This window comes from Siphateles boraxobius, unplaced genomic scaffold (genome assembly GCF_051911475.1).
Source record: "Siphateles boraxobius isolate OS27281-9 unplaced genomic scaffold, OSU_SipBor_1 66, whole genome shotgun sequence".
Taxonomy (NCBI): Eukaryota; Metazoa; Chordata; class Actinopteri; order Cypriniformes; family Leuciscidae; genus Siphateles; species Siphateles boraxobius.
The window spans coordinates 1,712,263-1,725,090 of record NW_027509193.1 but is presented as its reverse complement, the minus strand read 5'-3'; the positions used below and the strand labels follow the sequence as shown (position 1 = coordinate 1,725,090).

Genomic DNA, 12,828 nt, shown 5'->3' with positions numbered 1-12,828 from the left:
TTGAGGTTGGGGCACTGTGGGTTAAATCATTCTTTGTGCATTGTAGGGAAGCATGTTTCTGGCTTGTGTGAATGTGGGAGTCTTGAGACAGTAGGGCATGTTTTCCTGGAATGCAGAAAGTATAGGGCAGAAAGAAATGTACTCTTTATTAAACAGTCAGTACTTGGAGTTCAGGTTTTTTCTGTTTTATCTTTGTTTGGACAGAGTGACAGACATAAACTGATCTCCAAGGCAGTTCTTCAATTCTTGCATGACACAGGACTGTATGTAAGAATTTAGTTAAAACTTTGACCTTTGGAGGGCAGTAATACGCTCAGCAGCGTCTACACTGCCGGAATCTTACAAGAAGAAGAAGAATCGGGCTTCAGTCTTCTCCGTTGAAATCAATGGGGTCGCTGTGTCCATTTTTTTACTTTCTATAGCCCCTTTCACACAACGCGTTGATCCCGGGAAATTACCAGAACACCTTCTGTGTGAAGGCAAACACGACCCGGGATTGATCCCGTAGTAACATTTCCGGGATCAGTCCCGGAACGCGCGCTGTGTGAACAAAAGCCGTAACCAATGCCGTGTCGTAATGATGACGATGAAGTGAAGTGAAAGCAGGCTAGTGAAACGGTACGTAATGCGCTAGTTTATGGTCGAATCAGAGAAAAAAAAGCACAAGCGTGGTTTCTCGAGACAGAAATCGCGGCTCATAAGCAAACTAGACGCTGCTGAGACATTACATGTCACATCGATGTCACGTGTCTTTACGGGATTTTTACGGGTTGTGCGTGAACGCACTCTCTGATTCCAGAAAATCTCTGGCAGTGTGAATGAACCAAAATCAAACGAACCCGGGTCAAATCCAGGGTCACTTTATCCGTGTATTTTCCGTTATCTTTGTGTGAAAGGGGCTTATGTGTTTTACACACGTCACTCAAACACACAAGCAGGAAACAATTTCAACAGTTTCCTCAGTTCAGGGGTGTTTGTGTGTCTGTATCCATGCGGTAAAATGGCAGAAGCCAGATTTTCTCAGGATGAGTTCATGTGTCCAGTGTGTCTGGATCTCCTGAAGGATCCAGTGACTATCCACTGTGGACACAGTTACTGTAAGATCTGTATTACAGACTGCTGGGATCAGGAGGATGAGAAGAGAGTCTACAGCTGCCCTCAGTGCAGACAGACCTTCAGTCCAAGACCTGCTTTAGCTAAAAACACCATTCTGGCTGAACTGGTGGAGAAACTGAAGAAGACTAAAGTTCCTGCTGACTGTTACGCTGGATCTGGAGATGTGGAGTGTGACGTCTGTACTGGAAGAAAATACAAAGCCGTCAAGTCCTGTCTGGTGTGTCAGGAATCTTACTGTCAAACTCATTTTGACCGTCATGAGGAATATAACTCTCGTAAACCACACAAAGTGATTGATGCCACTGGACGACTGCAGGACATGATCTGCCGTAAACATGATAAAGAGCTAGAAATGTTCTGTATTACTGATCAACAGTGCATTTGTGTGTGGTGTAAAGAGAGTGAACATAAAAACCACAACACTGTATCAACTGCAGCACAGAGGACAGAGACACAGGTATGAACCGAGAGGGATTGATCATGCAGAAATGAAAGTGTCTTTATTTACTCACTCATTTACTCATGTTGTTCCAAACCGGTTTGACTGAGTTTCTTATGTGGAATGTAAAATATGATATTCAAAAAAAAAAGTCTCATATTTTAGTCTATAGATTGAAAGTCAGTGAGTTTCAAAAGTTTCGAGCTCCAAAAAAGAGAAAAAGCATAAAAGTAATCAAAACAACTAGTGGTTAAAAAAAGAAATATGCTTAAGTGTATTGACATGCACTTGTAGTGTACTTAAAATTAAAAGTATATATTAAAAAAACTGCACTTAATATTTCTATAATATTAAATTAAGTAAAATGCCACTTCAATAGAGTCCATTTTCATGACTGTTTCATAAGTACACATTATAAAGTACACTTTTTATAGTATAAAATTAAAAGTTTTACTTAAAGGAGAACTAGACCTTTGTGAGTACTGACTATAGAAAAAAAAACGAACCGGATTGGTGATTGCTACGCGGAGCTGCGACCGCGAATGCCCAGAGCTCCCACCCAGCTAAAACGGCAGCTATGGGGGCATGGACATAAAGAGCGTTTTTGAGCCTCTTAACAGACACAAAATGCAATTAAAATGTCTGTCCAACATGAACAGGGACCTTACATGTGAACAAGATGCGTTTAGCAACTTTGCCATTGTTTCAACTCACCTAAATAGTCTTTTAGACGGCGAGCTGTAGTCTCGCGCTGCAGTCCCGTGCTGTAGCCGGAAAAGGTAAACAATGTCCAGGTGGGAGGAGCGTTGATCATGTGCGACGAGTCTTCGTACATGGAATGGCATTTTTCTTCAAACGGCCCCGCTGTGTTGAGTGTGTGTAGTCATCCTTGTCAAAGTGTTCACTGCAAATGCGGTAATCTTTAGCGCGTAGTTCTTCTACGGGAGTTTGCACATCAAGTTGAAGTACAACTAGCCACAACTGCAGAATCTCGAGGTCATGGAAAGGAAGACGATGAAAATTTAAGCTCTTATATTTTTGCATTCTGTTGCCACAATTCGGAAAGGCACAAACACGAACCATTTCTTCTTCACTTGTAAGCAACTCTGATCATAACTCGTCGCACATGATCAACGCTCCTCCCACCTGGACATTGTTTACCTTTTCCGGCTACAGCACGGGACTGCAGCGCGAGACTACAGCTCGCCGTCTAAAAGACTATTTAGGTGAGTTGAAACAATGGCAAAGTTGCTAAACGCATCTTGTTCACATGTAAGGTCCCTGTTCATGTTGGACAGACATTTTAATTGCATTTTGTGTCTGTTAAGAGGCTCAAAAACGCTCTTTATGTCCATGCCCCCATAGCTGCCGTTTTAGCTGGGTGGGAGCTCTGGGCATTCGCGGTCGCAGCTCCGCGTAGCAAGCACCAATCCGGTTCGTTTTTTTTTCTATAGTCAGTACTCACAAAGCTCTAACGATCAAGATTAACTTAAAAATTGCCCGGAGTTCTCCTTTAAGTTTTATTTTAGAGTACATTTACTAATATTTAATATTTCAATTGAACTCAATAGAATTATAATATTACATTGTATACTTAAATACTATTTAATTGGGTCAAAATGTCACTCTTAAGTTCAGCTAATTGCTTTAAATTTCAATTTAAACTATAATAATAAAAAACTATGTAATGGCAATTAACATGCAATTACTTGGCTGATTATATAATACCATTATATTAGTATATTATTTCCAAAATAAGTACACTTTTTAAAAATATTTTAAAAGGGCCAAAGTTTGATTCACAAATGAAATCAAATCATTGAAGAACGTGGAGCCCAAATCAAATATGATGACATCAGAAACATCAAACTTCACTGGTATTTGTGTCATGACATCATGATGTTGAGTCATGTGACTGTGACGTGCAAGAACCAATGAGGTTTGATGTTATTGACGTGTCACCATATTTTATTTGGCCTCTGTAAACCGCTGAGACATTCTTCAGAATATCTTCTGTTGTGTCTCACAATAGAGAGAAAGTCATACAGGTTTGGAACAACATGAGAGAGAGTAAATGATGACAGAATTAAAACTTAAGGGTGAAGTGTTCATATAAAACTGGGCACTGATGAAATAATGTTGACATTTCAGTTGTCATTTGCTGTCATTGGTTTGTCCTCCAGAAACAGCTGAAGGAGACACAGATGAAGATCCGTCAGAGAATCCAGCAGAGACAGAAAGATCTTCAGCATCTGAGAGAGGCTGTGAAGTCTCATAAGGTGAGTCTGGAGAAGAAGAGAAGTTTGAGACGTCTCAGTTTGGACTCTGTCAGTCCTGCTGAAGCAAATGTGTGATTGTGATGTGTGTGTAACAGCGCTCTGCACAGACAGCAGTGGAGGACAGTGAGAAGATCTTCACTGAGATCATCCGCTCCATTGAGAGAAGCCGCTCTGAGGTCACACAGCGGATCAGAGATCAGGAAAAGACTGCAGTGAGTCGAGCTGAAGGACGACTGGAGCGACTGGAGCAGGAGATCAATGATCTGAGGAGGAGAGACGCTGAGCTGGAGCAGCTTTCACACACACAAGATCACATCCAGTTCCTGCAGGTAACAGAGATCTAGGAGAACAGGATCATAGTGGACTTGAGCAAGATCCAGCTATGACAGAGAAACATTTCATGAGAGCAGAATGAGCCGTTGACTGAGATGTTGTCAGGAATTCAGTCAGATTCAGTCGAGTGTTGTGTTATCATATAATCATCAGTCAGACACTCATCTGATCATCTTCTGTTTAAAGAGATGCACTTACAAAGCCCTGGGACATTTACCATTAAAAATGAGCTGATTGTGTGAAAGTGCTGGATTGAAGCGAGTCACTGAAGAGAAGTCAAGTCTACAAGAGCCGCACAGATCTGATATAGTGCAGGTTATTGGCTGAAGTTTGGAGATGATGAGTTTTGATTTCTGTTTTCTGTAGAGTTTCCAGTCTCTCTCAGCACCTCCTGAATCTACAGACGAACCCGGCGTTCCCTTCGCTTCTCTCTCCTCTTTTGATGGCATGAGAGAATCTGTCCGTCAGCTGAGAGACAAACTGGAGGATTTCTGCAAAGAGGAGATCAAGAAGATCTCAGACGGAGGTAAAGTCCTGCGCCTCGTTTATACCTGGTTTATACCGTTATACACCTGCGCATCACAGTTTATAAATCACAGTTCATCTTAAATTCAAATGCAATGTGAACAAGTGCATCAGATCCACAGAACGGCCACAAATATCCCTTGTGTATTCATGACGTAGGATGATATTCATGGAGTTTAGGATCAATCCGATGTGTGTGTTTTATAAATGAAGCCCCTGGAGATTATTCATCTCTCTCAGAAATCAGTCCATCATCTAATATCATACAGCATTATATTAGAAATATGTCAGAAATGAATGTATTTTATCTTGTCATTTCTCTTCACACTGTTCATGTCTGTTTATTTCCACAGTCACATTCCCCAACATGAATCCCAAGACCAGGAACGACTTCCTACAATGTGAGTCACTAGAAAACAAGCAGAAAAACTCACTGAATGTGTTCATGTTCTTCCTGTAGAAGGAGAAATAAATCATGATAGAAGAGTTTTATAATTGATCATGTAAATGAGGATTTGCTCAGGATGTTTGGTCATCTGTACTGAGACACTGATGATACATTGAACATCGATTCATGATCAGATACATTAAAAGATCAGACAGATTCATAATTCCTGTTTCTGATGTGTTTTCTCTCCATCAGATTCCCATCAGCTGACTCTGGATCTGAACACAGTGAATAAATACCTCAGTCTCTCTGAGAGGAACAGAGTGATTACTGGCACTGACACACAGCAGCCGTATCCTGATCATCCAGACAGATTTGATTATTATCCTCAGGTGTTGTGTAGAGAGAGTGTGTATGGACGCTGTTACTGGGAGATTGAGTGGACTGGAGATGATGGTGTTGATATATCAGTGTCATATAAGAGCATCAGCAGGAAGGGAGATGGTGATGAGTGTGCGTTTGGATATAATGATCGGTCCTGGAGTTTGGACTGCTCTTCCTCCAGTTACACATTCTGGCACAATAACACACACACTTCTCACCCAGTAAAGTCCATCAGCAGAAGAATGGGAGTGTGTGTGGATCACAGTGCAGGAACTCTGTCCTTCTACAGCGTCTCTGACACAATGAGCCTCATCCACACAGTCCAGACCACATTCACTCAGCCGCTCTATCCTGGGTTTACTGTTGGTTCTGGATCATCAGTGAAACTGTGTTGATGTTTCAGAACAGATATAGAGAGATTTTACCCATAATACTTTGAGCTGCACAATAAATCAGTAACAGTGAGATGTTATAGAAACTCGTATTTCCTCTTCATTACATTAATACTGATGAACTTCATTGAAATTATACAGAATAAATGTGTGTATCAAATCCTCAGAGACAGTAAGAACAGTGTGTGTGCTTTTTTTAAACTGTTTTGACGAAAATCTTATTCATTTTGTGTATCTTTTTTTTTTTGTAGTGACAAATTATTACTATATATAAAAGTATCTTTCAGTTAAAATAATAAATGAAGGTTCATTATAAAATGAACAGATTGAGGATAGTGTGATTTTGAACAGTGAAATAACAGAAACAGTTGTGAACAAATGTAAGAGATGAAGATGTGGAAAATGACATCAATAGTGGAGAAAATAATGTTGGAAAACAATCACAGTTCAAAATGTGAGGAAAATTGTGATGCAGAAGATGAGGGATGAAGAAGCACTTTCTGAGATTTCAGATATTGGGTCACAAAGGATTGAAATCATGAACTCTAGAAGAAATAAATGACTTTCACAATGTTTCATAAAGTTGTCAGTTTTGAGTGATTGTGCAAAAAAAGAATAATTGAATCAGCTTTCATTGTCTCGAGGGACACTATACATAAACATATAGGCTATTCATACATTTATTATAATCAGTTTTAACAGTGTGTGTGTGTGATAATTCAAAAATGATGAATCATTCACAATTCATATTTGTGAATAGACTGAAAAAAAACAAGTTCTGCTAGTTAAAGGGTTAGTTCACCCAAAAATACTTTCTTTACACAAACGCATCGCTTCAGAAGGCCTTTATTAACCCACCGGAGCACTTTTATGATGAGATGCACTTAAATGATGGAGAGATGAACTTTTATGGAGAGAGACACTTTTATGATGGAGAGATGCACTTTTATGATAGAGAGATGCACTTTTATGATTAAAAATTAATAATTTTTTCCATTTATATAGCGCTTTTTTGGGACCTCAAAGCACTTTACATAGAAGGGGGAATCTCCTCAACCACCACCAATGTACAGCATCCACCTGGATGATGCGACGGCAGCCATATTGCGCCAGAACGCCCACCACACACCAGCTTAATGGTGGAGAGGAGACAGTGATGAAGCCAATCAGTATATGGGGATGATTAGGAGGCCACTATGGACAGAGGCCAAGGGGCAAATTTGGCCAGGATGCCAGGGTTACACCCCTACTCTTTATCGAAGGACATCCTGGGATTTTTTATGACGACCGAGAGTCAGGACCTCGGTTTAACGTCTCATCCGAAGGACGGTGCTTTTTGACAGGATAGTGTCCCCATCACTATACTGGGGCATTAGGACCCACACAGACCACAGGGTGAGCGCCCTCTGCTGGCCTCACTAACACCTCTTCCAGCAGCAACCTGGTTTTCTCAGGAGGTCTCCCATCCAGGTGCTAACCAGGCTCAACCCTGCTTAGCTTCAGTGGGCAACCAGTCTTGGGCTACAGGGTGATATGGCTGCTGCTTTATGATGAGAGATGCACTTTTATGATAGAGAGATGCACTTTTATGATGGAGAGAGGCACTTTTATGATGGATAGATGCACTTGTATGATGGATAGATTCACTTTTATGATGGATAGATGTACTTTTATGATGAGAGATGCACTTTTATGATGGAGAGATGCACTTTTATGATGGAGAGATGAACTTTTATGACGGAGAGATGAACTTTTATGGACTGACAAAACAGAAATGGCCATTCACTGCCATTATAAAGCTTGGAAGAGCCAGACCTTTTTTTAATATAACTCTGACTCTGATTGTCTTCGTCTGAAAGAAGAATGTCATATACACTAGGATGACTTGAGGGTGAGTAAATCATGGAAATGAGCCTGATTCAAGTCGAGGTTCTAGTCAAGTCAAGGTTATATATTTTTGAAATATATAAAAAGCATTAGGAATATGCCACACGGCTCCGGTGGGTTAATAAAGGCCTTCTGAAGCAATGCGTTTGTGTAAGAAAAATATTTTTGGATGAACTAACTCTTTAACTAGCAGAACTTGTTTTGATTCAGTCTATTCACAAAATATGAATTGTGAATGATTCATCATTTTTGAATTATCACACAGAGTTAAACAGTGTACATACATATGGAGCTGGGAAGGCGTGGAGAGCCGCGCGCCTAGACTCAAAGTCCAGAATGGCCGCCTGATGGGTAGAAACAAACTCCGGCATAAAGACAATAGTGTCCAAACTAAGCAGATAATGACAACTTCTCATCAGAAAGTTACAGCGCCAGTTTGACAACAAGGAGGCTGGTCACTTTTTGAGCGCGTGGAGCCTCAGATCCGCACTGGGACAAAGCACTGTAGAAAAGTGAGGAGGAACTCCAGGAGAGTTTGACGACGTGGGACATCGAGTGCATAACTGGAGAAGATCAAAACAAAAATGACTTCTAACCTGCTGGAGGCGGAGCAGGCATTCACATCATCAGGCCGCGGCTGGGACGCTACTAACATCCAAGCTCGCCGCGTAGCGCTCATTCAACATTCAAACTCACGACAACTACCTTCTGTCTACCGTCTGCATCTGCTGTTCTGTGTTGAAGGTCTGTTGCTACAATCATCTCTGCACTATTCACTGTTTGTCTGTTGTTCGCCTGTTTCCACTGTTCAAAACTGTGACTCTAAACCCCAGCAGCTACTAACCTGCTGGACGTATTCACATCACCAGGCTGCAGGATTTTTTCTGTTTTCCCCTGTACCCTACCTACAATAATTTATCCCCACTCCTCCCACTCCCCTTGCTTCAGTTTAGAACCTGAAGCCAATGCCCAGACTCTGTGTGAGTGAGTCTGCCTCACCACTTCTCCCCCCTCTTTCCCCCCTAGGTATCCCCACCCCCTGTTCCTGTTTAAGTGAGAGCAGGATTTCATTTCAAGGGGCTCTGTGAGAGCGAGTCCTTCACCCATGTCCCCCACCCCCCACCCCCACCATCTTACTCACCATTTTAATCCTCGCTCTACCTTTCCCAGCCCCTGGCAATGTGAGTCACTCTGATCACTACTCCTCCTCGGTCCTTACCCCAGACCCCTTCATCCCTTCCAGTCAGTAGCGGTTTTAGGCACGGGCGAACCGGGCAGTCGCCCGGGGCGGCATTTTTTCATATCACATGGGGGACGGCACGAGCAGTTTAAAAAAAAATCCTCTGCGCCGCGAAGCGGTTTTCTATAATCTATCATTTCACTGTGTGGGGAATTGGCACCCCTACTTGCTGAGAAGGTGCCGTCCATGTCGTGTGTGACGCCGGTTTCACACATAGACAGTAAAGGTTTCACCATGGGTTTCACACTGCACGCGTTAGCAGCGCATATTTTTTTCGGCGCCCAGTATTCACACACCGCACGCAGAGGCGGTGCGGCAGCACGTAGCAGGAGCAGTGTATCAGCAATACTCTAATGGAATTAGTGGGCTAAAGTCAGTCACACCACCTCGACTTTTTTCCAAAATAACGCACATTTCATTCATAATATTATAAATACAGGCCTATAGTTCCTGCAAATTTTTGTTTTTCTGAATTGTGTGAAATGGCTAATAAAAATGTAATACAAAACGATTATGTGGGTCACCTCACCAAGGTGAATTGGTTTAGCATTGACTCTGTAGGTAGTTTCAAGTCATGTATACTTTTCTTGACCTCAACTATAGTGGTACAATGACATTTTAATGACAAATTCAATTTGTACCTCTGTAGTTGAGGTCAAGAAAAATATTCATGACAGTTATAATGGCCTCATGATGACAGCCAATGTTCTGTTCTTAGTGCAATAGTGTAATAATTAGATTCTCTTTAGTGTGTTTTCACATTTGTGTGATAAAGTATTTGTGCTATAGAATATTTATTCTATATTTTATTTGTATATTATTCTTAATGCTTTATATTATTGTTGCTGTCTGCTCTTGTTAAATTTTTTTATATATCTGATTGTATATATTTTTGGCACATTTATGTATACAGTGTATATTTAAGTTCTGATACACTTCTTACATTCCACATCCCCCTCCTTCCAATCTCTCCCCGCCACAAAGTGGTCAACCTCCGTCACTCCATTCCCTTCAACCTGATTCACCTTTCCCCTTCAGCAAAATCTCCCCTTCCTTATTACCCAACCTCTCAAATCCCTGGACCATCCCACCCCATTAAAACTGGGCCTCTGGAACGCACGTTCAGTCTGCAACAAGTCTGCAGCTACCTTAGTCCTTGTGCTCACTGAAACTTGGATCTCACCATTCAACACGGCCACCCCTTGTGCCCTCACCTCCCCAGTCACCACTTTCTACTATACCCCTCGGCCAGTTGGTAAAGGCGGCGGTATTGGCCTTCGTACTCCCTCTTCCTGGACCCCTGCACCTTCCCCTCTTTTGAGTACCAACTTACCTCCTTTACCTCCCCCCACCACATTACCTTCTTTGTCATCTATCATTCCCCTGGCCCTCCCTCCACATTCTTCGACCATCTTGACTGCCTCCTCTCCTCCCTCCTACCCCTCCCTCACCCATTCATGTTCCCTAGGAGATTTAAACCTCCATCTACATTGCTCCCCCATTGCTTTTGCCCTTCTCCCCCTCACCAACTCTTTTAACCTCATGCTTCTCCCTTCGCCCCTTACACACACCTCTGGTAATACCCTCAACCTTATCTTCCTCTCTTACTGTAAGGCAACATCATCCACCATAACTCCCCCCCGACCCCCCTCCCACCTCCTTTACTCCCTCTTATCCTCCCTTATCTAGTCTCCCTCTTCAACTCCTCCCTTTCCACCGGTATCTGCCCTGCTGCTTTTAAATCAGCTATCATCATTCCTCTGTTAAAAAACCCCACTCTCGACCCTGCCTGCCCTGCCAACTACCGCCCAATCTCTCTTCTTCCGTATTTTTCAAGACTCCTTGAGCGTCTAGTTCACGCACGCCTATCACAATACATATCAGCCAACTCCCTCTACCCCCGATTCCAATCTGGTTTCCGTCTTTTCCATTCAACGGAGACTGCTCTCCTCACTGTTCAGAGTCATCTGGCCAACTCCTCTCATGCTGGCCTCTCTTCAATTCTCATTCTCCTTGATCTCTCCTCTGCCTTTGACACAGTTGATCATCCCATTCTTCTCTCTACCCTTTCCAACCTCGGCATTTCTGGAACACCCGTTAGCTGGCTGCACTCATACTTATCTTCCCGCACCTCTGCGGTTGCTTTCAACAGCTTCACTTCTCCCCCTTCCCCTCTGACTCTTGGTGTTCCCTAGGGCGCTGTCCTCTGCCCCTTGTTATTTTCTCTGTACATCTCACCTCTTGAAGCTCTAATCTCTTCATTTCATTTCCCCCACCATTTTTTTTGCGGACGATACCCAGATTTTCTTTTCCTTGCCTTCCTTCACCCCTGACCTTTCCGCCCTTATACCTGCTTGCTTGATTGCTATCCAATCTTGAATGGCACCCCAATACCTCCTTATCAACCCATCAAAAACTGAAATTATTTTCTTCCCTCTCGCTCTTCCCCCCTCCCACCCCCACCATTTCATTCCCTCCCTTCACTCATCCCGGTTAACTCTGCTCGTAACCTCAGAGTCTTCTTTGACCCGACCCTTTCCCTTGCTGATCATATCTCAGCCACTACACGCACCTGTCGATATACAACATCATCCGCAAAATACGCCCCTCCATTTCTTTCTCTGCCACTAAACTCCTGGTTCATACTCTCATCTTCACCCCCCTCGATTACTGCAACTCTCTCCTTATTGGCCTTCCTTCCTAAGCCTTCTCACCATTACAGCAAATCCAAAACGCCTCTGCCCATATCCCATATTGGTATTCAACCTCCCCCTCTCCTGTCATACCTCCCCTCTTCTCCACCAGCTACACTGGCTCCCTGTTTACTATCACCGCTTATTTAAATTCCTTGCCCAAGTCCACAAATCCCTCCATGGTCTCGCCCCACCCTATCTGGCTGCAGTTATCAATCACTATGTCCCCTCCCGTCCCCTACGCTCTCAATCTCTGTTGTCCCTCTCTGTCCCACCCTCGCTCTGTGTACAATCCCGTTTCCATTCCTTTTCCCTTCTGGCTCCTCTTCATTGGAATAAACTACCACTCCATATAAAAAAGTCCCCTACACTACGTAGTTTTCGCTCCTACCTTAAAACGCATATTTTCTCCCTAGCCCATCCCACTGTGTGCCCTAGCCCTAGCCCTTAACTCCGGGTCAGGACCCTGCATGCTTGCCCGACTCTGCTCTAGCCTCTGTTCTCCCCTCAAATTACTCACCCTTACACAATAAGTGTACCTTCTTCCTTAACCCTTATGGCGCCATGGTCGAGTTTACTCGACAAGATGCGGCACTGAATAAAACGGCCGATTTTGTCAAATAGGGTGTCAAATTTTGTTCGACCTCCCCTCTACTAGATGGCAGACATGTCATACTTCATCCCCGACTCAAAAAAAAAATCATGCTTCTATACAAAATCTTCAAGCTAGAGCGCATTGAATCAGTGCGAACAAAAGTGGAGTGTGCTAGCGTGCGAGTGAGTCATTTTATCAGAGCAATATTGTCAACGTCAGCGAGTATTTGCATTAGATTATTATCATTATTATCTAATGGCATCAATAAAGCTTACCCGCAATGAAGTGTTGGGGTTTTTGTAAAAGTACAAAGGTAATTAATTTAAAGTACTTAAAAAGTAAAAAGCACTGATCGATATCAGGGTTCTGTCACTTCTGTCTAGTCTTTTTCTTGGTTTTATGACACAGCCCTGACACTCCTGTTTTGTCTTGTCTGTGTGCCTTTTTTCATGTGCTTTCATGTCATGTTTTGTGTGAACACGTGATTTATGAGTTTTCATTAGCTGTGTGTTCATGTCTCGTTTGGTATGAGCACATGGCTTGTGACTTGTTTTACT

The 12,828-nt window shown here is 42.8% G+C and overlaps 1 protein-coding gene across 1 annotated transcript; it reads left to right on the top strand.

The window, feature by feature from the left end:
- The first annotated feature begins 309 nt into the window (after positions 1 to 309).
- Positions 310 to 6,438, top strand: LOC143721326 (tripartite motif-containing protein 16-like). Its single transcript, XM_077211612.1, has 6 exons — positions 310 to 1,573; positions 3,739 to 3,834; positions 3,930 to 4,163; positions 4,534 to 4,693; positions 5,046 to 5,093; positions 5,336 to 6,438. The coding sequence occupies exons 1-6, from the start codon at positions 1,001 to 1,003 to the stop codon at positions 5,857 to 5,859; spliced, it is 1,635 nt and encodes a 544-aa protein (XP_077067727.1). The 5' UTR covers positions 310 to 1,000; the 3' UTR covers positions 5,860 to 6,438.
- The last annotated feature ends 6,390 nt before the right edge of the window (positions 6,439 to 12,828 follow it).